We start from the raw sequence: 25,190 nt of genomic DNA, 5'->3' as shown, positions 1-25,190 counted from the left end.
GAAGGCATTCCTTTTTGGAATAAGGCGTGACCATAATGTGACAAAAGTGACGTTCAGGGCCATTTCAGTCCTCACCACCCAAGCTTTATGAAAACATGATTCTTATTAGTTATTGCCGTTTTGTCACCGTAGTTTCTCCAGCTCTGCTTTGAGTTCCCCGACACCCTCACGCCACTTTCATGTCTTTCAACAACTCAGCAATGTCTATTTTGGGGCTGCGGGTCACACCCGACAGCAGGGCCCTCTGCAGATCGTGTCCCGCTTGCTTCAGCGTCGGGAGGACGCCGTCGCCTTGGCGGCGGCAGAGGAGCACCTCGTTCACCTCCCCGTCGATCTTTCGCGAGAGGATGGCGGGAAACGCGGCGCTCACACGCTCCAGCACGTCTTTCCTCAAGGCGGAGTCGCGGCACACCAGGTTGAGTATGAAAATGCCTGGAAAACCCAAAAGAAGAATAGAATCAAATAGGGCATATTATGGAAAATCGTATATAAATAGTTGTGTGTTTGTGAATGTAAACAACTCAGTTATTTGCTATTATATCATTAAGCTAGTTATCAGTTACCGCATTAAGTCTCTGTATACAAACAAAAGTTCAATTTTACATAACAAAAGGTGCACTTTACCTTTAGGGGTCAGTAGGCCGCTGACTTTATGCAGGATGGAGTTTTCAACAAAGGCAGCAGGTGGACAGCTCATACCCATGCTGCTGTCCTTATTGTCCACGTCGAACATGATGGCGTCAAACAAACGACCACCTGGAGACAGAATGCATGTGGTCACTTCTTGGACTGGTCTTGACTAACCTTTTGTGAGAAGTGATTTAGAACCAATGTGACTGGTGTCATGCATTTCAGTCCATCTGTTTTGTCTGTCTGACCAGGAGGAGCACTAAGTGAAACTATAGAGTGCTATGTTAGCATTTTCAGCTAGCCGCCACAAAGATTTGCGCCGTCTAAAAGCGAGGCACTGAATGTATACTGCTCGGTTACAAGGTTTCAATGCAGTTTTTAATGCAACCTCAAACTAATTTAATGCCCATGTTGTACTGCATATTCACCCACGCACACACATATACATACATGATTCATATATGCGTACACTGTTCATATATTAGGTCAGTCGATTATAACATCTAATCATAAATAATCACATTATTTCCTTAGTTAAGTCGCAATTAATCACACGTTATATCTGTTCTAAATGTACAACAACTTATTTGTTTAAAGTTTCTCATACTCTTGTTAATTAACATAAAAGTGGACCAATATAGTTACCAAATACAAATGTGTATCTTTTAAATACAGTAATTCATAATGTTATTTGAAGTTAAATCGATATACTAAACTGTTAAAAGGAGTGAAAAACAATGAGTCGATAATTTTCTGCCACGAGGTGGCATTAGTGTTTCATGTTGGACGTTGGTGACAAGAACAGTTCATTTTTCTTTTCAAATTCAGAGCTATTTATTTATTTATGGAACATGAAGCAACTCGTGGACTCCAGGCCATTTTGTTAAATGTTAATTACAACTAGTCACCAGCCCACACAAATATTTTTTTTTAAATCACATTTATTATTGCTAAATTGTGTTATAGTAATTCCTTTGCACAACATTGTATTTACAATAAAGCATGAACGTTTTTCAAACAACTATTTCAATTTTTAATTCCTCTTGACATCGTATTTAATGCTTTTTTAAAACCACAATTCATTTATCATTTTTAATGCTTTTTAATGACCTGCAAAAACCCTGTTAGCTTCTCCTGTTAGCCAAAAGCCATTTGCGCGGTCCGACAAGTAGAAGCACTGAGTGAAGATAACGACTACTACATTAACTTCTCGCTCGCGACCTTACTCCTGCGTTAGCGCAGATTAGCGGTAGCCGCGACGCCCACCTTCTTTCTCCAGGGCGCAGATACGCTCAAGGCCATCCCCGAGCGTGACGGTCAGGTGATCGTCCGGTCGAAAGTGGAACCACTCTTTGGCCACCTCCAGCACCACCGGATCCAGCTCCACCACCTCTACTGACACACCGGGCACAAAATCTCGCAGAAACTGGGGCAGGCCTCCACCTCCGAGTCCAACCACCAGCACTGACACAGGGACGTCTTTAGAAGGGAGGGGGAAGGGTTAAAGGTGCAGACAAACAATCATTAAAAACTATAAGGATTTCTTTCAAATAATATGGATACTCCATCTCACCTTTGTTTTTTTCCTTGCCTATGCCCAGCATGGCGAGACCTGCCACCATGACTTCATGGTGGGCACAACAGAGGAAGCCGCTGTGCACTGACAGAGAGGACGATGATGGCTGTTTGGTTTTCTTTTTGTTCTTCTTCTTATGACTTGATGCTGCAGGAAAAAAATATGCATGAGTTAGTTTTCGGAAAATCGGCCATTTTGGGCCCAATTCCAGTGCTTGAAAGTTAAGAGATATGAGTCACTGTCGTTTACAGATCGACATCAAATTGGGTGGACATGTCTATTATAACGGGAAAAGTCACAAGGACCTAAGCCCAAAATTTTAAAGGAACTTGGACATTTTGGATTCATGCAACCATTTTGGGTAAATTCTCCCACTCTCAATCGCCATCAAATTGGGTGGACATTTCGATCATAACAAGACACATGAAAGATTGTAAAAGACCTATCGGTATGTCTAAAAATAAAAACATAATCGATTAAGGTTTGATGCAGCCATTTTTGGGGCAAAAACAGTACTTAATATAACCTATGACTGCAATAGGAAGTAGGCTAAAAGCAGCCATTTTGGGGCAAATTCCAGTGCTTGAAATTCTGAAAAAAAAAATAGCCCCTGACACTTTTAGCCATAGACACAAAATTGGGTAGACATGTCATAACAGGATGCAAGAAAAGGTCTCAAGGACTCTTGAAGAAAATTGAACAGGATGTCGGCCATTTTGGTTGAATTCCTGGCTTAATACTGACAAACTCCCACTAGCGATTAAATCCAAAACTCAAGCACTTTCCATGAAAATATTCATTACAATTGATGGTTTCCCTAAAGTTAACAAGCAAAATGAATTAATGAGGAGAAAAAAAACATCAACTGACTGCTATTGGAGGAGACGAGACGACTCTCAGACTGCACCAGAGCCGCGTTGGACAGGAACACCAGTCTGCGGTACAGCTCGCCGTCCTCCCCTCTGACGTTCTCCACACAATATTCCCCGCTGTGCTCGCTCACGCCCCTGCTCACCTCCTCCCGCCAACCCAGGTCGCCCCCCACCGACAGAAACGGGACCTGGGCGACGAGGATAAAAAAAAAAAAAACATCTTACTTAACAACATCCACACTAGCTAGATGTCAGTCAATTCTCGGCATCCACCTGCTGATTTTCCGGCATTCCCGGCGGAGCCAGGTCCATCACCATGGGCGAGAGTTCTGATTGGACGGCCTGCATGTCGGCATACTCTTGATTCCTGTGCATGGCTACGATGACCAGCCGGCGGAAATTGGCGCTGGCTGCCAGTTGCTGCCGGCCCTCGCTGGAGCTGTACAGCCATGCCGTCTCACTGCCTTGAGGCACTGCAAAAAAAAAAAGCAGATAAAGGAGGCCATACTGTATAGTACAGAACCTTGGCAAAATCTATATATATTCTATTTTATTCTATATTCTTCAATATAATATATTCTTTATTTTGATGTATGAATGGCAACAGATGGATTCAAAAAAGGTTAAACTGCCTTTTGCCATCTAGTGGTACAGAATTTAAATGTCCTGCCTGCCACTAACACTGTAAAAAATGGGGAGTAATATTTACTTGAAAAAACCTAGTCAAGTTTATTCACTCAGAAATTCAAAGTTTCTAAGAGGCAGACATGCTACCACCTGAGCCATGCCACTCTTGCTGTTTGCCACCATACTGCATTGCTGGTGTGCCCAAAATGAGACCATAACCGGTCTCTTGGAGGTACGAGGATTCCACCTGAATCCAGCAACATACTAAAATACAGAAGGAGTGGCACGGCTCGGGTGGTAGAGTGGCTGTCACCCAAACTGAAGGTCATGAGTTTGTTCCTCAACGCTTACATAGCTTCTTTTTTTTTTTTTAAATAAACTTGTAAAATGTACTCAAAACTCTCCTTGTAAAAGTTACTTAGAATTTCTGAGTGAAAAACTTGACTAAGTTAGGTTTTTCAAGTAAATATTACTCTTTTTTTTTTTTTTTTTACACAGTGTATACAGAATGTACGTCACTGGTATTGATGGATGAACAAAGATACATTATTTGTCCCGAATAAATATAAATTTTCAGGTCAATTAAGAGAAATTGGCCCAATTAATGATCATCACCATGCCAATGTTTACGACAGTGGTTGGGAAACACTGTATGAGATTGTGCTGGTGTGTCTATGTTGTGAGTGGTGACTTATAACACACAATAAAAAAAAAAAAAGAGAGAGTGAGCTCACCAATGAATATGGCAAACTGGTTGAACCTCGGCACTTTGGCGGCTGGGGGTGAATCCTGCACTGTGAGAGTGTATCTTGGCAGGCCGGTCTTTGCGTTGCAAAGCGTTAGCGACGAGTCGGCATCGGCATCCGTGCGGGTGCGCAGTCTCTTCCTCAGGACAGAATAAGCCTGGCGTTCCCGCACAGTGGCCAGCAAGTCGGCCGCAAGTGCCAGACGGTTCGGGGCGCCGTCTTCGCCGAGGCAAAACTCCAGAATAGGCGTCGGCATGGGCTGACGGAATTTGGTGCAGACCAGGACGAAAACGGGCAGAGCGAAGGAATCGTCGTTCTCCTCGGCACTGGTTTCTTCCTGCAGGCAGTGAAGCCTCACCGCCCAACCCAGCTGGACAAAGTGCTCCACGGCCAGGCGGATCACACTCTCCTGAGCCAGTGTGATACACACGTACCTGCCGCCAACGCTGAGCACACGGGCCACCTGCAAACACACACGCAAATGTACACTCACTTAATGTCCACAAGTATTTGTATTCATAACTTCACCTTTACACCGTACACCATTGCCGTGGATTTAAAATGTAATAGTCAATTTGTGATTCAAGTGTAGACTTTCACCTTTAAGTGCTTTGGTAAAAGTTAGATTTTTACCAGAGCACCCCCATATTTAGTGGCTCAAAAGTATTTGGTCAGTTGAGACCCTCGACAACGCTATGCAAATACTTTTGAGCCCCTAACAATGGGGTTGCTTTTCATTACATGTCAGTCATTACAAAATGGAAAATGCCACATTTTTGTGGAAGCTCTTCAATGAAAGCTGAAAGTCTACACGTGCTGTGACGGACTTTTTTTGTACCTCAGTGAGCATATTCCTCGCCAGCTCTCCTCCTTCCTCTGAGGCCATTGCATCCAGGGTGCCTTTGTCCAGAGCGGCCTGGTAGCACGCATCCTGGTATGGCATTTGGGTGGCATCCACCTGCTGGAACTTGAGGTCAGGCCGCCGGTCAGCATTGCGCTGGTTCATGTGGGATACCACAGTCTCGCTGATGTCAATGTTGGTCAGGTGCTTGTAGCCCACGTCGTGAAGCTGCTCGCTCAACTCAGAGTTTCCGCAGCCCACCACCAGCACCTCAAATACAAAATGTGACAAGTGTTGTTAAAAGCGTACAGTTGAAGTACAAACTGTTAAAACTGTAACCCTTCAAAATGATTTCTCAACCCCAGCTAGCGCTTTCAATTTTAAGTCATTTACAGGTCATTGATCAGAATAGTGAATCTGGCGTATTTTTTGAAAACCACTTTGCAAGTCCTGTCTGTGAAAAGTTCTATACAAATAAAAAATACTTCAACTACGTCTTCAGCAAGTTTACAGTATTGTTTTTGTACTTGCCAGCTGTCAAGTTTTGTGAAAATCAATTGAAAACCTAGCATGATCTATGACTAGTACTGTCTAGTACTGTATACTAAGGATTTGTTTACCTTGTCTTGCATTTTGATGTACTTGTGCAGCACGCCGCATAGTTTGTTGTAGTCTCCATACCACTCGAATGACTTCTCTCCGCGCTTCTTAAAAAATCTCTCCCAGTACTCAGCAGAGCTGAATTCCTCTGCAGTTCGCGGTAATAAACTCATTTTTTGTTTTTACCTAAATCTATTTTTTTTTGTGCACAAATATCTGGCAAACTATGACAGCTTGTTCCAGACTGTTGCTGTCCTCATGGCAATGTTTTAGCTCGGACTGCATTACAAGACGTACGGCTATCTGATTGGATAGCCAGTTTCTAAGACGCTCATTGATTGGTTAATACTTGATCAATTGCTTTCTATTGGTTGTTGTTCGGTGCTTGATGTAGGTAGGTCCGTGTGAAATTATAACCGGCCGCATTTATTTCTGTCTTAATTTTCCTTACTCTATAACTATAAATAAGAAAACGCGTTTTTGATTTGTCAGTAATAATACGTGTTTCCAAGATTAATATGTACTGATAAAACACGATATATATATATATATACCCTGTTCAATATTCTGTGTCAATCTGTCCACCAAGCCAATAAACCATCGAAGAAGAAAAAGAAGACGACGAAGAAGACGGTCGAGCATGGCTGTGCCGGCTGGACGTTCTGTGGTGTTTGTTACTGGAAACGCTAAAAAACTTGAAGAAGTAAGCGATTTTTTTTTATTAATAATGACGAGGCGATAAAGCCTGACGTACGTTCCACTTAGACGTCTTAAAACGGTTCATTTGACTCGACTTTTTCTTGCACATTAGAGTCACCTGCTGGGTACCTGTGTTGGTGCAGCCAGACCGTACTAATCGAGTACCGAATTTACTTCTCTTAACAGGTAGTCCAGATACTTGGCGACAAGTTTCCTTACAAACTCATCCCGAAGAAAATTGATTGTAAGTAGGACGTTTTTGACATATTGTTAACAAATCTGGGAGAAAAAATATGACTCCTGTGCAGTTTTATCATGTGCTCAGCTATCTGTTTAGTCAGTTTACTTTTTTACTGTATTATTGATACGAGTGTTTATGTGTGAATGTTGCTACTGTGACAGTTTAATTTCCCCCACAAGGCGAATAACATGTTTATCTTTTGATCCATCCATATTTCCATGTAGTGCCTGAATACCAAGGAGAGCCAGATGAGATTTCCATACAGAAATGCAAAGAGGCTGCAAAACAGGTACACTCATTAAATTTTGTATATTGATCATACAGTATATAGGGGTCTTCGGTTTACGATTAAAGGCAGCAAGAAAACGGCCCACTGCTGCTAAGTGGAGACTGTAGAGTATACTGGGGGCTCTCCGTTTGTGATGGTGGTCTGGTTTCTACGGCAGCGACGTAACCTGATTTTAGATGCAAGCATTAATGCATTTTAGTAAATTATGCCTGCATTGTTGTTCTGGAATCGTATTGCTTTGTGTGTTTTCTTCAGATTGACGGCCCGGTCATTGTGGAGGACACCTGTCTGTGTTTCAAGGCATTGGGTGGCTTGCCAGGCCCATACATGTTAGTCTTACTTTAATATATAGAATATATTCAAACCCTTATATCTTAAGGCAGTTACAACATAAATGTTTTGTTTTGCAGAAAGTGGTTCCTGGATAAACTCAAGCCAGAAGGTGAGCAATAGTCATGTGACCATTTGATGGCACGCCTCTCATCGTGTATTCTTTTCAAAGGCTTGTACAAACTCCTCGCCGGCTTTGAGGATAAATCCGCGTGGGCCCTGTGCACGTTTGCGTTCATGTCCGGAAAAGATGAGCCGGTGCAGCTGTTCAGAGGAATAACGCAGGTCTCTCTCATCTCCCTTTCTATGTCACACCCTCAACCTTTTAATGTTTGTCTCATGCGATGCCATGTCCCCCCCACCAGGGGCGCATCGTGGAACCAAGGGGACCTCGAGACTTTGGATGGGACCCCTGTTTCCAGCCAGAAGGCTTTGACAAAACGTAAGGGGCTTGTGCTTTGTTCCTACCACAAGAGGGACCCAGAGATCAACTGCAATCATTTGCAAAGTATTAACAGTGCTTCCAAAAAGAGTCGCTTTCCCCTCCAGATTCTACTCACAACACCCCATAATGATGACGTCCAAGACACCCAACTGTTTTATAAAAGCCATTCAAAAGTATATTTTCCATAATTTTCCTCTTTCTTGTTTCCAGCTATGCGGAGCTGCCTAAAGCAGTCAAGAACTCAATTTCTCATCGATATCGGGCACTAGCGGCCATGTCGGAGCACTTTTCGCCGCACGGCAAAAGGAAGAAGACAGATGATTGAGCGGCTGTATTGTTGCTGTTGATGCTACTATAATACAAGTGAGCTCCGTGTGTGCTTCCAGTCATTAGCTCATGATAAATGTTTTCTTTTTTTTTTCCTTTTTTTTAACGTGTGTTGTTATTCTGAGGGCGGGGAGCCGTTGGGGACGTCATGCAGAAACTATGCAAACTTTTCAGTGAGTGAATCAAGAACTGTTTTATTGTTCCTCAGTGGCTTGTCAAGTCATAACCTGGCAAGGGTTAGAGTGCATCCGGTAAGTATTTAGAGTGCTTTGTTTTTCCCACATTTATGTTACAACCTCATTCCAAAAGAACATTACGTTATGTGGCCCTTACATTTTTGTACACAAGGTGTATTGTCAACATGGAGGGAAAAAAATTGGTCTAGATTTTTACAAATTTATTTAAAAAAAAAAATTGTAAATAATTTATGATTCAACATGGAGCATGGACTGTAACAAAAATGTTGGGGGGAAATTGAAGCACGTTAAATACGGGAAAGTATTCACAGGTGACTTTTTTCCACATTTTGTTTAATTAATTTAGTAACTTGTAAGCATATATTTTTTTCTTCTGTATGTTCATTATGGTATGCTGTGTGTAGAATTGTGAGTGGGGGGGGTAAGGTTGTAAAATAGGGCGGAAAAAAACTGAAGCCTTTGAATACTTTCTAGTACTCACAGCATTTACTACATTTGCACGCCCCCCCCCCCCCCCCCCCAAAAAAAACAACATTTGGACAAATTGTGGAAAAAGTACAACTTTGAAAACTTTCCGGATGCAGCTCAGCTTCCAAGCGCAAAAGATGTGATCTTAAAGGGGCATAAATCAAACAAGAGACGCTCCAGAGGCCTGATGAGAGCAGCAGATTACGCACCGAGGACCGATGATGATTGTTCAGGCTGGATGGTGCAGTGAGGGAGGGGGGGGGGGGTCTGCAACCCAAACAGAACTGTAATAACATGGGAATTTGGATATTAAATGACCCGTGGAGTCACAAATCCCGCGACAGGAAGTTCTTTTTGACTGATACGGTCCACGTGCAGCACCAGCGCCGCACGTGCGGACCAAATACAAAATCACGTGCTTTCACATTTATAGAAAGCATGGCGGACTTCCAAAGTCCAAAACGGTCCGTTTCCAGAAGGTAACCATTTTTTTCCTTAAGAATAATGGAAGTCAAAATAATATGTTCCAGGATCAGTATAAACATTTATGGTGATGTTTTAGTTAGGGAGAGATATCGTGCTTTTCCCTATATTTTAAATCAGTTCCCGGCTGTTTTAGTAACATTTCTGGTAAATCAAGAATTATATATCACTTAATACACCATTTCTTGTGTTACTGAAATCACTTGGCCTGGTCTCTTGCAAGCAGGTTGACTATATACTCCACACCATATATGGCTGCGCCAAAAATGTCGGTGCGAGTCCAGCGGGAGGTTTGCCCTTCTGACATGAGGATGAAAAACAGGAAAAGGGCTGTGTGACTTCATCAAGTCTCGGTATGTCATGATTGCACAAGAAGATGAGGTTTTGATGTGGCTTCTACAGGGACAAACCAGTGCACCTGACACAGATGAAAACCTCCAGGCGCTCTTATAAAGAATAACAAGAAGCCACAGGAGTATAAAAAGAGTGCTTTGTGCCGCATACCAATTGGCTGACTGTCAGCTCTCGTTTCAAAAGCATATTAATGGCTTTCCGTAAATGTTTTGAACAGAACTGGGGGGTTGGGGGGAATAAAACTTCTTTTTTTTTTTTCTCTTTCTTCCAATATGATGGGAACATTCCAACTTGGTATTTGTGGAGTTTATGAGAAAAGTGAAGTCTCTGTGACCGGATCTGACTTTTACTACAATCACATGCACATGCGTTTAACCCTTCATTAAAGACGCCCTCAGATACGGATTGTGTTGTCATATTTTAAGAGTGGCCTTTTCATCGTGCGCAGCCAAAGACACACGTTTGTAATAATCATGCATCAGCATCTTGGCATTTTTATATACATTTAATACATGTATCACAAACGTTATCTTTAGTTAGGCAGCTGGTCATCGCCAGCAACCGCCACTCACCATTACTTCTGTCAGTTTTCTTTACATGGTGAGTAGTTTCATTTTATTGTGATAATCAAGAAGGTCAAAATGTTATTAAAAACACTGCCTTTTTTTTCATGTTTCAATCCAATAAATATCCTAAAAGTGCTTGAGTAACTAGTCACTACTTTCAATTGCCATGGTGTTTGAAGATCACTCATAACTCAAATGTTAGGTCATACACCCGAAAACAAACCTCAAATTCTTGCACTTGGAAGACAAGAAACCATGGGAGCCCATTTCCTTTATGTGACAAATGGTCTTGAAATTAGAACTTGTTAAGTTAGTCAACCATCATCATGTAATAGATTGTGTTTGATTTGAGCTTTAAAAATGTTTTTGCATTAAAAGCAATCACTCAAAAAAGGCCCTCCTTTTAATTATATAATATGAATTATTTTTTGTGTGTGCCACAAATGGTAATTTAATACTCTACTGTATTAATTATTTTTATTTTTGTAAAATATGTTGGGATATTTAGTCTGCTGCTTGACTTGCTTTAATAATTGCATGGCTGGAAGGTCCATTCATGTCCCGCGCTCCATAGGTTTCCAAACACCATCTTTTTAGCCAAACAGTCCTGGATTAAGCAGCGTCAAGGACTGTAGCAATTGCTGAAAGTCATCCACAGTCCACGGCACTACGTCGGGTCCCGCAGCCGCGGGACTGCTGCTACTGTCGGGGCAGATGCTCTGCGGGTCGTTGAACGTCACCAGCAGGTCGGTGCCGAACTGGGGCAGACGGAACACGCAGATGTGAAGCGTCACCAGGTTTGTCGCCGTCTCGTTGTACTTGGAGACGCATTGGATTCCCGTCAGCACCCAAGCGGAACTGCACGCCGACAGGGAGAGTGACGACTTGGCCAAGGCGATCACATCGGTCACCTGCTGCGCGCCGGGTTCCGTGGCGGCGTTGCTTCCCGCTATGTCCTCAAAATGGTACCGGGCTGCGTCCTGGTCCGCAATGTGGTCTTGGTACTCAACCAGCTCCACGATAAGGCTTTGGTCGGTTCGAGCGTGGACGAACGCCTCCTGGTTGTCCGGGATCTCTCGCATCTTGCTCACGTCCGCGGCGCTGTGAGGCAGGACGGCCGACATAGCGCCTCCGAACAGCGGATGAGGCTCGTTGACGAGCTCCATGTCACCTGGAGACTTTCACAATGGACACAGTCTTTGCTTTATCTGTAAATAAACACACCTTATTCAACATTAGTCCCCAAAACGTGCTGCATTAAATACGTGCTTCCGGGTTTGATTTCTTCTTTGTATTAATTTCAACGCCACACTGCTGCCATCTACAGGCGAGGCGGACAAAAGCCAAACGGCAATTTAGCAGATTTGTGCGTTTTTATTTTACCTTCTTGTGTAATTAAATACATGTCTGCTTAGTAATGGTCACATTTTAAATTAAACAATAAATTTCATAATGGCTGTTTTTTCTTAGTTATCAAATTAAAATGTATATACAGTACAAAATGTAAGTAATTAAATGGCAGTAAGAATGTGACGTTTTTAGGAAACCACAAGAAAAAGGAGTTAAAAACATAATAACTATAAATAACAACAGAAGAGGGGGTTGTGGTGTCAAGCTTCTAAGACTTAGAAGCTTGCGAAGAAGACAAGTTGGAATCCAAGTTGTAGTTTTCGTTCATGCTTTCAACAAGAGGCCCATTCTCATAATTCATGAGCAGACACGCCACAGAGTATATTTGATTAATGCTGCCAAAAAGCTGTACCGGAATCTCAGATTCAAAGAATTTGTGCTCCTTAACCCGGCGAATGTTGCGCTCCACATGCACCCTGAGATCACAGGCTGGTCTATAAATCTTGCATGGTACAATGTCATCATCAATGATAAAATCTTTAGTTACCATGACAGCCATCTCAGGTTTTAACAGGGATATGAGACCAGATACACGCACAATTTGTTTGTCACTAATCGATCCCGCGTACAGCTCAGAGACAAATGTGACCGCCCCGTGTGGAGCTATTCCAAAGAGTCCTTTCAGTGTGGCGTGTGACACGTAGTGCGAAATAACCTCACTCGGGAGAATTGGGAGGGATGGGGTTTGACACCTCAACTCGCTGCAGTTCAGGATGACAGTAGTGTCAGAGTAATTTTCAAACGCAGCTGGCATATGTTTCTGAATCTGATCCTGGGGTATCCAAATCCTCACTGAACCTAGGATTGTATACAGAAAGTTGCTCCATGAAATGATAACGCGGCAGACGGTTGCCCGGTGGACTCCGTAACGATCAGCAAGGTCTTGCTGCTCGGATCCGAGGGCCAGGTAGTTCAGGAACATGAAACACTCCTCGATGGGATGCAGGGCACGGCCGTCGGAATATCCCTCAGTCAGCGTGCCTCCTTGAGCTAGCCTAAACTTTGCCATAAATGGTAGGGCTGGTTCAATCAACGCCCAGAAGCGCATCATCAGATCAAAAGAGGCAAACCTAAAGAAAGAGAAAAAAATATGAAATATTAATCAGTTTATCATTGGTCAATATTAGATGCATTAGGCAAAACATAACGTTTATTTTAATAGTGCTAATTCAAGGGTACTGTCTGATTAATACAAAAGGCTAACAGTTTGATACACAGCAAATACATTGGCACAAGTTATCTTGAGTTTAAGACACTGATTATGTTCATTTTGCACAATCAGCAATATTTTTAAGAAACAGATACATACAAATATGCAACATTCTTGGGGGTGGAACGCTGCGTTTAAGTACCATTAAATACATTTAATTTACTGTATGCATGTTACTTTGCGTTTATTACCTGAACTTGTCTTACCTGGTAAAGAACCTTATGTCTTTATCAGAGGACGCAAATCTGTGAATGCCAAATCTTTCAATCCGAATCTCGTCAGGTTCCCACATAGTTGTTTTTTCCTCATCGTCAAAAGCTGGATCAGGACGCACGCTGTAGTCGTGATCAGCTAGGATATCTCGTAGGTCTGGTATGGCTGTGTCTTCTTCGGGAGGTTCTCCCTCCCAAAAACTTGATCTTGAAGGGGCGAGAGAATAATTGTTCCATTCAAACAACACAGGGACGGCGCCTTGCTTTAACAAACGCCGTCCTTTCTCTGATTTTGGCGCCAGTATGTCCTCTTTCGAAAAATGCCGGCTACACACCCGAGTGCGGTTTTTAATTTCTGAGTCGTCCCTGCGGATGGCGACCATCCACCGACGTCGAATATCCTCATCCGCGGGAAATCCAAAAAAACTAATTACAGAATTGTATTTTGCAGAAGCTTGACATAAAGGCACACAGCATTGCTGAGTATAACTGGAAATCGATTTCTGATACAAGAATTTCTTCATTCGTTTCATTTTTAGCGTTGATCAGACTGTTGTGACAGAGTTGTCACATTTACAACGGCGCAGCAGTATCCCGGAAATGATCGTCCTGCATGGCTTTTTTTTCTTTTTCCCGGAAGTCTCTTTTTTACGGAGCCCGGTATTTCCTCTTCTGTGTCATTTATTTACCCCGTTGGACAGGGAAACATAAATACAGTTAAAGGAATGAAGGATGCAAAAATGTGTCCGGGGAAATCAAGAAAGGAGGTCAGAGAAGTAAGGGGGCCAGGACGAAAAGAAGAAAACGCATGGATGGGTGGAAGAAAGCGGAAGTGACCACTGCCTCGACACATGCCACTTCCGCTGAATGCGCTCGCTCTTCTTGAGTAAACAGGTAGGAGATCAGGAAAGGAAACATGCCAGGAAGAAAACGTAAATGTGACATGACATCTGTTAAAACCCTATATCTCATTTTGACGCACCCTTTACAATGTTAACCTTTATAAGATCAGTGGTGTGTCGGCTTGTTTATTGCCTTTTCCGAGTATTCTTCTTCGTATTGTGGTTGATTTAGTGATTGCACTGCTGCCATCTACAGGCGAGCCGAAGCCATAAGACAAACTGCAACTTGGCATGCTTATCCCTAAAGATCATATTTAATTATTATTAATTATTATATAAACAGAATTGTATTTCTATAAAATGGACATGTTTCCATATCCTCTGCGAACTATATAACTGACCTGTATAATATATATTGTGTCGGGTGGGTGCGGCTTTCCTATTGACTTCCTGATCAGCTGATCCGTGTCAAGCTATCAGAAAGCAGCAGCGGCAGTAGCGACGGAAGCTAACATCCACAATGGTCCCCTTCTTGGACATCATTTGATAAAACCTCTTACAGATCAGACACCTTTAAGCGTGAATCTTCTTCCCACGTCAAGGTTTGCGTCCTTTGATGGCCGAGGCGGGTGGCGGTGGCGTTAGCATCCGTAGCTTAGCATGGAGGCTACGACATAACACATAGCAGTGACACAGCTTCTTTAATATGCCAGATTTGCTTTTATACGGCACCGGGAAGCATTTTGCTTTGTTACAAAAGGCCGAGGAAAGTATTGGTCATGTCAATCGCAACAATTTGAGTATTTATTCTGACATTTCTTTTACAAAGCAGCTGTGTGTCAGGTATGTTTGTCAGGGTGGGCCAAAAGTAGGTACAAAAAAACAATCTTATCTACAAGCCTTTTATTCATGCATTATTACATCCTTCATTTGGTTAAACGACCTACCTTCCTTTTCTGGCTAACTTCCCCCAGACCTGCATTTTCTTCTTGGCATATTTTCTTTCCCGAACTTGTGACCCGCCTTCCTTCATTCTTTCCCACTGACACCTTTTTAATTTTGCATCCTTGCATCCATCCTTCCTTTGCCTTCATTTGCATCTTTCGTGTAAACGTATTTTTCTAACTTCCTGCCTTCTACCAATCATATCTGCTTGTTATTCATGTGCCCTTTACATAATTTCCTTTGATTTAATGTAATTTTATTTTACTTTTTATATATATATACTTCCTTTCTGTATCTTAAACCTGCTTTTTTGCCCTTTGGATCTCCTTCATTTTTTCTCTCCTTCCTTTTTACTTTTCTTCCTTCACTCAGACCTGCCTTTTGTTCATCTTTCTTTCCTTTCTTTTTTTCCATCAGTTCGATCTGATATCCTACCTACTTGCCTTTACTTTTTTCCTACCTTCCAACCTTCTTTTCAACCTTCACCTCTGACCCCCCTAGCCCCCCCCCCCCCCCGGGCCTTCCTTCGTTACCCTCTTCGTTCTGTCTCAGACCTTTTTCATCTTTCTTTTCTGGAAAGACGGAACTTCCTTTCTACCTTACTTTCTTTTCATTTTCTTCCTTTGTGAAAAAAAATACTTATCTGCCTTATATTTAAATTTACAAACAGCACACCAATGTTTGACCCACCCTGTATCTTTCATTTTCTTATCTTTAACAGTCATATTTTAGTCATTACACCTTTCTTTTCACATTACTTGACTGTTGACAGTCCTTTCCCATTATGATGCTTGATTCTACTTTGCATGTTAAAACCTAGATTAAGTGTTCCCCAAACTCAGGGTGTTATTTTATACCAAGTCACCTATTACTAATTTGGGTCTTCAGCTTGGCGTTTGACTCAAATGCTTGACATCATTTAGAGTTTTTATTTCTAGAAGCTCTTTTCTAACTAACCCTCTATTTTTCTTTTCTACGTTCCTAACATGCTCGATTTCCTCCCCCCCCCCCCTCTCTCTCTTTCCTCATCGTAGCTGCTTCTCGTGTGTGTTTACTGGAAACTTCTTCGCACTGAAAGGCCTGAAAGGTTTCCAGTCGCGGTGCCAGAAATTGGACGCGGAGAGCGCAACCGTTTCAAAACTGAACTGGACTCAATGGTATACCTTTTATGGTTGACCAGAGCGAACCCAAGTGTTATGTGACACTTTTAAAAGAAACATTTTGTGGATTTTTTTCCCCGCTCACAATTCAAAACAGTTGTATCTATATCGTTGGTTAAAATACTTGACAGATAAACTAGCTACTATTTGTATACTAGTCATCAAAAAGGACATTTCCCATAACATGATTATTAGATTACGCAGGTGCACCTAATGAAGTGTCTGTTTCTCCTAATGTCTCTTTCCTTGCAGAGGGAGCCCGATCGGGAGGAGCAGCAGCATCTTGACGACAACATGCCCCCCAAGTTCAAGAGACATCTCAACGACGACGAGGTCACGGGATCCGTACGCAGCGAGAGGGTGAGGAAGATCAAGTCCATCTTCCTTTCTGTTAGCGTGTGCGTCTGTCTGTGAGATTGCATTTGTGTGTGTGTGCACGTGTAGATTTTTTGGATGCACTCACCAGGCTGACTAAAAGATCATGACATATATTTAGAAATAAGCCATGGTGTTGTTATCAAAATAGCAGGGAAAGGAAGTACGTGGCATTGGCTATCCCTTAGCAACCAGTTGCTAAAATTAGCATCATTGGAGTGTAAATATAAAAACAATTTGTTGTCATGATTCATTATTCACTCATTAACTGCCATTGACGGCTATAAACGTCAAAAATTCATTTCAACTATTTCTATTAGTTTAACATTTTTTCCCCCACTTTTGTTAACAAGAGTATGAAGACCTCGATTTTTTTTAAATTGTGCATTTAGAACAGATATAAAATTTGTGATTAATTGTGAGTTAACTAGTGAAGTCATGCGATTAATTACAATTAAAAAATTTAGTCGCCTCAGTAAATGATTGTTAAAAATTAGGGCCATCATGCGATAAAAAATTTTAATCGTTATTTATTTTAATCTGTTCTAAATGTACAATAAAAAAAAAAATCTAGGTTTTGATACTCTTAACAAAAGTAGAAAAAAATTAAACTAGTAGAAATAGTTAAAATAATTTTTTGATGTTTATAACCGTCAATGGCAGTAAATAAGTTAAATTCAATGAAATTTGCATTACATTTATTGCACTCATTATTTATCATGTGGCCATAGTTTCCAATGGTAAAGGGGAAGTAAACAAAAAAAAATCTTTACAATATGTTCTACATATTATTGTGTTTGTGGAATATCAATAAAGCAGCTGAATCCCCCCCCTCCCTCCCCCCAAAAGTCATTTTTTTCACCTGCTGTCAACTGAAAATGACATCACAGTTACTCAGGGCTCAGCTAACGAATAATCACGGCTCAGAATGTCACATGACCAAACTTAAAAACGACAGGTTAGCCGTAATTGATCGTGATAAAATTCCCCCGTTTTTATCCATCTCGGGAGACGGCCATTTTGCCACTTTTTATTGCTCAGGCAACGACCAATCACGGCTCACCCTGAGCAACTGTGATGTCATTTTCAGTCGACAAAACGGGCAAAATGGCCGCCCCCCTGAGATGTATAAAAACGTATGAATTTTGTTTCTTAATTCATATTCCACAAACGCTATTATTTAGAATGTCTGTTTAGTTTGGGGGGGGGGGGGGGGGAGAGTCCTACACGTGCAATGGTCTTTGCCAAGATTGTCCCTCACAACACCCACCACCCTATTTGAACTCCGTTTTGCTGTGTCACGGATACTTCATCAGATGACGGTCGCCATCCTTGAGTCTCTAATTCCACACCACCTGTAGGAAATGCACGTCGTCTAAACTCCACATAATCTCACGGAACAATCCTGTAACGCACGCACCGCATTTAGACAATGAAGAGACGCAGCTCTCCCGGGTGACTGCGACCTTCCGCCGTGTCACCGTCCAATCGGACCCATTCTCCTCATGTGAGGAATTTAATGCAGCCGTCCACGCTGATTCTCCGCGAATAGCATCGGGTGTTCGGTGTCGCTGCTTCTTTTAGACCCGAGTCTGCTCCTCCTGATCCACGCTCACACTTTGGATCCGGTCCTCTTGTCGGCATGGACTCGGTGCTTTTGATGTTGGCTCAGGTGGTGACAGCGAAGCAGACTTGTAGCCACTCATCATCAACATAATAAATCTTCTTTTGAAACTCACCGACCACAACATTAGATGCACCTTTCCAATAAAAAAAAAAAACATCTGCCTTTGCATATGTTTTTAATGCGCTTTCAAAGAGGTATTCATTCCACTTAATTACACTTCCATGTTCAAGGAGATTTGTATCTGTTTTGTGTTCACAGAGGAATCTGCTGGAGGAAGACTCTGATGAGGAGGAAGATTTTTTTCTGTGAGTTTGTGTTTGTATTTTCAGGGTGGTCCAAAGTAGGGGTATGCTTGTTGATGAACTGTTTTTAAGGGATGAAGGAAGGAAACTGGGATGGTATGAAAGCTAGAAGGAAGGAAGGGAGGAAACAAGGATGTATGAACAAAAAAGGAAGGAAGGAAAGCAAAAAAAAAAAAATCTGAATGTTTTGAAAGGATTGGCGGGAGGGAGAAAGAATGACAGAAGGAAGGAAATAAGATTTGACAGCAGGAAGTAGCGAAAGACCGATTATCGGCCAGGCCGATTATTGGTGCCGACAATTCGACATTTAACAAATATCGGTGTTGGCAATATATGATGGTCGATAAAAGATCAATTTAAAACGGTTTACCTCAGGGAGTTATTTATTTAAAATTTAGGTTAATATTGTAAAGAGATTGCTGACTCTAGGAACTCTGCACATTTTGTTTTTGCTAAATTAAAACAAAGATTTTTAACATTAGTTATTTTGAAACTTTGGAATAAAATATTGACTGTAGAATAAACTATAGGGAGCTATGCTATGCTATTTACTTGTTAGCATTTAACTTTTTAAGGCATATTGATGATCCTGAGAGCTCTCATAATTTTAAACTTTTTGTTTAAAATTAAAAGGAAGATTGTCTGTTGTCTAAGATTAAAAAGGAAACGTGCTTGAAGACATAGAAAAAAAAGTTCACAATTGGAATTATAAAATTGTGAAGCCAATATTTTTTCCCCCCCTTTTACTGAAAATGAATATCGGTTTCTTGACTACTAATATCGGGCCTTGGAAGAAAAAAACAATTATGTCTTATGTAGAAGGAAAGAAGGTTGTATGAAATGAAGGGAAAGGGAAACAAGTATGAAAGGAAGTGTGGGGGGGGGGAGGAAAAAGGATGGACAGAAGGAAGGAACACAAAAGTATGAAATGAAGGAAGAAAAAAAAAAATCCCTACATTTACCTCACCCTGTATACAGTTACAGTACCACACTTTATTGACTTGATTTGTGCCCCGTTCTCCAGGCGCGGCCCGACAGGACCCCGGTTGGCGGGCCAGAATGACAAACTCAAACAGTGAGTCCAAGCGCATTCCTTCCCACGAAACAAAACAGTCGCATCTGTGCCTGCGTGTGTTACATAATCGGCTTGTTGTGTTTACAGGAGGTTTGCAGGTAGTTAACGCATTGTGTAACATGCACATTGTTGCGTAATCTTCCCGTCCCTCTTCCCATCCCACTGCTGTCTGCCCTAATATTGACCTTTGTATTATTACTGGGGGTGTCAAAATTAGTATGTTGATTTAAAGTTCCTTTAATACCACCATTTTTTTTAAATTAGTAATTAATTAAATTTTTCTTAGTTGGAAAGTCTGTTCTTGGGGAATTCCAGTCGCAACGCAGCAGACACGTCCACGTCAAAATTTAGCAGTAAAAAAATAATAATAATAATAATTATGCATATATTTGTAAAGACTGGGGTCAGGTTGTATTTTACAATTTTAAAAATGTGTCCAATTTCACAGGTTACGTCATGTTCAAGAAAGAAAAATGCACTGAGCTGTCACCAATGTCTTACAAATGCAATTATGCCATCTAGTGGCAGAAAAAATGACCTCAACAAAAATCTATATCACACGTTTTTTTACCGGGTATCTTGAATATGAATTATTCTGAAATTACTGTATCAATGACTAAAAGATGCAGCCATATTTCTATTAGTTTAATATTTTTTCCACTTTTATGTTAACAAAAGTATGAAAACTTTATTGTACATTTTATTTAGAATTGCATTTTACAATTTTAAAAATGCACCATTTCACAAGTTACTTAATGTTAAAGATTAGATAGCTCTTAATATGTAAAGAAAAATGCACTGAGCCAATGTCTTACAAATGCAATTATGCCATCTAGTGGCAGAAAAATTACCTCAACACAAATCAATATCACACTTGTTTTTTACCGGGTATCTTTAATATGAATTATATTTCTATTAGTTTAATATTTTTTCCACTTTTATGTTAGCAAAAGTATGAAAACTTTACTGTACATTTTATTTTGAATTGCATTTTACAATTTTAAAAATGTGCACAATTTCACAAGTTACTTAATGTTAAAGATTAGATGGCTCTTAATATGTAAAGAAAAATGCACTGAGCTGTCACCAATGTCTTACAAATGCAATTATGCCATCTAGTGGCAGAAAAATTACCTCAACACAAATCAATATCACACTTGTTTTTTACCGGGTATCTTGAATATGAATTATATTTCTATTAGTTTAATATTTTTTCCACTTTCATGGTAACAAAAGTTTGAAAACTTTATTGTACATTTTATTTAGAACAGATATAAAATTTGGCATTAATCGTGAGTTAACTATTGAATTTGAATTTTATTACCTTTTTTGTGTGTGGCGCCTATCCCTAGCTATTTGCATATTATGCGTCCTTAGGAAAATGTCAACAAAGTATCATTTATACAAACGATCACATGGTCAAATGGTAAATGAAGTGCACTTAAATGCAAAAAAATCATCCCCAACGTTGACGACTCGTGTCTTGTTGGTTTTCAGTGTGCAGTCGCAGGTGGACGAGGTCATCGACGTGATGCAGGAAAACATCTCCAAGGTGATCGAGAGGGGCGAGCGTCTCGACGACCTGCAGGACAAATCGGGTGAGTCCCATTTAACGCGGAAATAACGCCAGTGTCTCTCAATCTAGCGTGCGTGCTCGACAACACGCTGCCTACACGCAACACACGTGGAACACATTTGTAGCCCCCTGGAGCGCCCGTCTCAGGTGTCGTCTTAGTAGTTGGGACAGGGTTACATTCCTCCGGGTTAACAAGCGTCTTCACAAAAAGTGTCAGATGGGGAGGGGGAGGTCTGTCCTTGGACGAGGGGACGGGGAGTGTTTACGCGCAACGGTATCCAGGCGACATGACCCGGCGTTAAGTAGGAGGCGGCCAATGTGTTTTTGTTTCCGTTGTGTATAACCTGGCAACTTTTCATGTGTTCTGGAAGCTTGCGTAACAGCGGCGCAGTCTTAAGTCACTTTGGTCCAAGCAAACGCGATACACAGCTTCTCCTAAAAATTTCTCCTCACGTGTCCTCGTGCGCCTTTTCCGTTTTTTCCAGAGAGCCTCTCGGACAACGCGTCGGCCTTCAGCAGTCGGGCCAAACAGCTGCACAGGAGGATGATGTGGCGGAACATGAAGGTGTGTTGTCGGACAACGTTTTGATACGCCGATAATTAGTGTCACCAAGCATGTGTGCTTTGTCATCCTCAGATGAAGATGATTATCGCTCTGGTCGTGTTTGGTCTCCTGCTGATTATAATCGGTGGGTCCGCATAACCTCCCCTGCTTTGAATCCCGATTCTCGTTTTTTCAAATTTAAGTTGCAATCCAAATTAATCTATCACTCACAGAACTGAAGACATAAAACAATAAATATTTGTAGGCCGCATAGGATTATAGGTAAAGGTGTAAGAAAAAACGATTTGAATCGGAAAATTATTTAGTTTATGTGAGCACTTCGAATCAAATTATATATTTATCACATTTTCTTTTTTTAATGGAGAGAGATATCTTAGAAGGACTGCCCCATTTACAGTACTGATTAAAAACTTCATATCATCATACCCTTTTGGACTGAGCTGTACCATATTTAATCGAATCGAATCAAATTGTTGCACTTTAAAATGAAACTGTCCTTGGATTGTGTAGCACCCCATTTATCCAGATACGTATTGAATAGTCTTTTATTGGAGAGTAGAAATGTCAAAAGTACCAGGTAATTGATAAATAATTGTCAAATAATCAACAATTTTAATAATCGAGTAATTGTTTAGAGTTAAATAATAATAAAATTAAAATGACACGTATATTCTGAAAATATTCCCATTATTTAATTTTATTGCAGAATAATCTGAAATTTAATTTTAATATATAAGTGGTCGTCGGTACACCTTCCAGTGGACAAAACAACAGTTCCTTTTAATGAAGAGCTGCCATTTGTGTTTTGTCCTCACGGGCCAGTTTGGTCCCCCTGGTGGGCCAGTTCTGGCCCGCGAGCCGTATGTTTGACATCACGTGGTTTAGCACCTTTTGAGAAACATAAAATTTCCCAAATGATCATTGTTCTCTGATTTCTGTAGTCCTTCATGAAGTCAGACCAATTATCTTATTGTGTTCAATCAAAATAAGACATTCGTAAACATCTGCTTCTACTTTGGAAAACGATGACAGAATCCGGGAAGTAAATCAATTTGAAAAAGATTGCGTACACCAACATCAAGCATTCTCTTGTGATATTGCGTAATTGTTGTTGTTAGAGATACACACACCCGTAGTTGTAGCATGTCCACGGTATCACAAACAACTTGCCCAGTGGGATTCATTTTATCTTCATATCTCTTTTTGTGCCTCTCAGTTCCAGTGATTCTGCGGTATCGTTAGTATCCGATGAGGAGGAGGGCGACGGGCCGCCCTCCATCCTCACCTCGTCACACGGCCCTCCTATTCCGGTTTGGGGGACATGGGCGCCGGACGACGCCCCCCATCCCTCTTCAGCGATCATCACCAAGGTTGGCCCGGCCGCCTTCATCCCTGCTTTGGACTTTTAGAAAGCGTAGACTCGGTTTTATCGGACGCGTCCCTCTTTACGCCAAGTAGTACAGTTCCATGCGTGACATTATCGTGTAACCTGCCAATTTGTTTTAAACAAGGAAGGCCATACGGGGGAACAACATGGAGGACTTTTGGTCTTCTTCATGCTCTTTATTACTTCCTTTATGGAAGTGAACATTCTCTGTCCGCTAGTATGACTGGACTGCAAGTGTGTAGTGACTCAAACGGAAAAGTACCAACAATGGAAGTTTGAAAGGGGAACGTGTATGTATGGAACTGAATCAATCAGTAATGCTACGTTCAGACCGAGCCGAAAATATCGCGAAGCTACGCTGGTCTCGCGCGTGTTTGTTCGCGGGGTTCTCAAATGGGATTAGTTTCGCTACGCGCCGCAACGGAGGAAGAGGAGGGATTTCCGCTTCGCTAGGTGGCGCTAACGTTATTGTAGCATTGCTAGCTTGCTTCACACTTCGACAATTAAACAAACAAACTCACCAGGTAAGCCAACATCCACGCTGCTTCCTCCAAGCAATCTCCTTTTTGGCCCGGTCGCGGTACACGTAGCTCGCCGTGTTGTACATTTCCGGGTGTCTGCAAACCGCGACGGTCAAGCTATCCTCTATTATTGCTATGCTACACGTTTTGCAACCGCTTCCTGTGTTTTGTCTGTGACGCGGACTATCTCGACACCGATTGGCTGTCGCTGACGCGATGGCGTTGTAAAGTTCATTTCAACCAACGCTGGCGAAATGTAGTGAAATGATCGCCGGAAACGCCTCCCCGACTGTTGGTCTGAACGTAGCATTAGAGGTTCCAAACCAAAACATCCAGTTCATGAATGTCTCTGGGCCGATGTGGTTCTGTAGAGCTTTTGTTTTTTTAATTTGTTTTTTATTGTCATACTGAATTTGCCGCTTGTGTTGTATGAAGGTGAGGGGGCATTTTGAATACTGTGAAACGGTCTGGATTTAAAGACCCATAGTTGTTTTGTTTTTTAATTTATTCCAAGCTGTACATATTAATTCTGTAATGCCACAATTTGCCGTAAGCATTCCAATCCTTATTCCTTCCCTCCTCTCCGTCTGAAATAAAAAGTGCTTTTAAAGGTCCCTTCTCCGGTTTGAGTCAGTGATCTGGAGGACACCGGAATGATGGAGAGACAAGTTGGAGGAACATGTGAGAGAGTTGATGGAAAAATACATGAGAGATAAAGAAGAGGAAATACTTCATTTCTTTATTTTTTCCCAAACCAAACAAAACAATTCCAACCTCGACTGCCCGGTTTTCTGTCTTTGGTCACATGATGATGACAATGCGAGCGTCGACAATTTCAGTTCAAAATGGCGGCTCCCTGAGATGGATGAAAAACAAATTAATCGGCCTAATTCTTATTCCACATTCACAATATGAATCAATACAGTTTTTAAGACTAGTGGAAGGAAGCAGAGAGGAAAAATTGTCCTCAGCTGCCATCACAATGCTGTCATTGGCATTTTATTGGACTGGCATCAGTTAATGAATATTTCAGACCTTATTATTGTTCTAACAAGGTCTTTTCTTTCACGCAGGCCCCCACCACCGCACGTCCACCCGCGGATGATGGTTTTATTTGACATTTTAAAAAGACCCGTCTGGGACTGTTAAAAACATCCTCTCAATCACACGCCTGTTTAAAAATGCAGTTGGTTAAAAAGTCTGATTGATGAAGCACACAAAATCTCATCATGCTATAACTGTGCGAGCAGGGGCCATTTTTATTTTATTTAATTTTTTAAAAAAATCTTCCCACATTGGCAGCACATCATGTTTTGGTCCTGCGTTTGGGATTACTTCAGATTCCGGGCATAGCGGCGGTTACGTGAGTCACATGAAAGGAAATCAAACACATGAGACGACAAGGCCAAGTGCTATTAGTCACACACACACACACAGTCCTGGGTGAAGTTATTTGGAATGTTATGGGCGTCTCGGTAGCTGCAAGTAAGGACAACACATCTCCAATGAAAGACTCTTTAAGACGTTCGGACAGGATTTGTGAAAACAAGCGTGGTTAAACAATAATCCCACTACTCATTCTCTTTTTATTGCCTGCTACTTCCTAATAACTTAAGTCATCAATCGCAAGGGGACTATAAAAAGGGAGCCAGTAGAGAACAAACCAGGGGCGTGCAGAGGGCAGGGCTAACA

The 25,190-nt window shown here is 41.5% G+C and overlaps 4 protein-coding genes across 10 annotated transcripts; 2 read left to right on the top strand and 2 right to left on the bottom strand.

The window, feature by feature from the left end:
* Positions 1 to 166: 166 nt before the first annotated feature.
* On the bottom strand, positions 167 to 6,199 carry mettl13 (methyltransferase 13, eEF1A lysine and N-terminal methyltransferase). The gene is made up of 9 exons (XM_077584056.1): positions 5,913 to 6,199; positions 5,290 to 5,562; positions 4,440 to 4,914; positions 3,352 to 3,551; positions 3,077 to 3,266; positions 2,204 to 2,353; positions 1,897 to 2,109; positions 625 to 756; positions 167 to 432 (listed from the first exon to the last, which is right to left on the bottom strand). Exons 1-9 carry the CDS (start codon positions 6,063 to 6,065, stop codon positions 167 to 169), a joined length of 2,052 nt encoding a protein of 683 aa, XP_077440182.1. The 5' UTR covers positions 6,066 to 6,199.
* Positions 6,200 to 6,304: 105 nt separating this feature from the next.
* Positions 6,305 to 8,316, top strand: itpa (inosine triphosphatase (nucleoside triphosphate pyrophosphatase)). The gene is made up of 8 exons (XM_077584073.1): positions 6,305 to 6,595; positions 6,778 to 6,835; positions 7,057 to 7,121; positions 7,377 to 7,450; positions 7,532 to 7,563; positions 7,624 to 7,736; positions 7,817 to 7,893; positions 8,107 to 8,316. The coding sequence occupies exons 1-8, from the start codon at positions 6,533 to 6,535 to the stop codon at positions 8,219 to 8,221; spliced, it is 597 nt and encodes a 198-aa protein (XP_077440199.1). The 5' UTR covers positions 6,305 to 6,532; the 3' UTR covers positions 8,222 to 8,316.
* A 2,435-nt stretch (positions 8,317 to 10,751) lies between these two features.
* Positions 10,752 to 15,035, bottom strand: LOC144062563 (ran guanine nucleotide release factor-like). 3 transcript variants are annotated; one of them, XM_077584062.1, is made up of 3 exons: positions 14,913 to 15,035; positions 13,118 to 13,330; positions 11,457 to 12,771 (listed from the first exon to the last, which is right to left on the bottom strand). In XM_077584062.1, exons 1-3 carry the CDS (start codon positions 14,996 to 14,998, stop codon positions 11,910 to 11,912), a joined length of 1,161 nt encoding a protein of 386 aa, XP_077440188.1. In that variant the 5' UTR covers positions 14,999 to 15,035; the 3' UTR covers positions 11,457 to 11,909. The 3 variants fall into 3 exon arrangements, with proteins under 3 accessions (XP_077440190.1, XP_077440189.1, XP_077440188.1); XM_077584064.1 differs by lacking the exons at positions 13,118 to 13,330; positions 14,913 to 15,035 and adding an exon at positions 14,106 to 14,135 and having other exon boundaries at positions 10,752 to 11,499; XM_077584063.1 differs by lacking the exon at positions 14,913 to 15,035 and having other exon boundaries at positions 10,752 to 12,771; positions 13,118 to 14,041.
* Positions 13,755 to 24,112, top strand: vamp4 (vesicle-associated membrane protein 4). Of its 5 annotated transcripts, none has more exons than XM_077584067.1 (9): positions 13,759 to 14,017; positions 15,945 to 16,067; positions 16,323 to 16,430; positions 18,331 to 18,377; positions 19,399 to 19,449; positions 20,947 to 21,047; positions 21,511 to 21,590; positions 21,663 to 21,714; positions 22,807 to 24,112. In XM_077584067.1, exons 1-9 carry the CDS (start codon positions 13,991 to 13,993, stop codon positions 22,830 to 22,832), a joined length of 615 nt encoding a protein of 204 aa, XP_077440193.1. In that variant the 5' UTR covers positions 13,759 to 13,990; the 3' UTR covers positions 22,833 to 24,112. The 5 variants fall into 5 exon arrangements, with proteins under 5 accessions (XP_077440194.1, XP_077440193.1, XP_077440195.1 ...); XM_077584069.1 differs by lacking the exon at positions 13,759 to 14,017 and adding an exon at positions 14,403 to 14,567; XM_077584070.1 differs by lacking the exon at positions 13,759 to 14,017 and adding an exon at positions 14,574 to 14,808.
* The last annotated feature ends 1,078 nt before the right edge of the window (positions 24,113 to 25,190 follow it).

Source organism: Vanacampus margaritifer, chromosome 13, assembly GCF_051991255.1.
Source record: "Vanacampus margaritifer isolate UIUO_Vmar chromosome 13, RoL_Vmar_1.0, whole genome shotgun sequence".
Classification (NCBI taxonomy): Eukaryota; Metazoa; Chordata; class Actinopteri; order Syngnathiformes; family Syngnathidae; genus Vanacampus; species Vanacampus margaritifer.
Note: the sequence above shows the minus strand (reverse complement) of the source record. Positions and strands in the feature narration are given on the sequence as shown.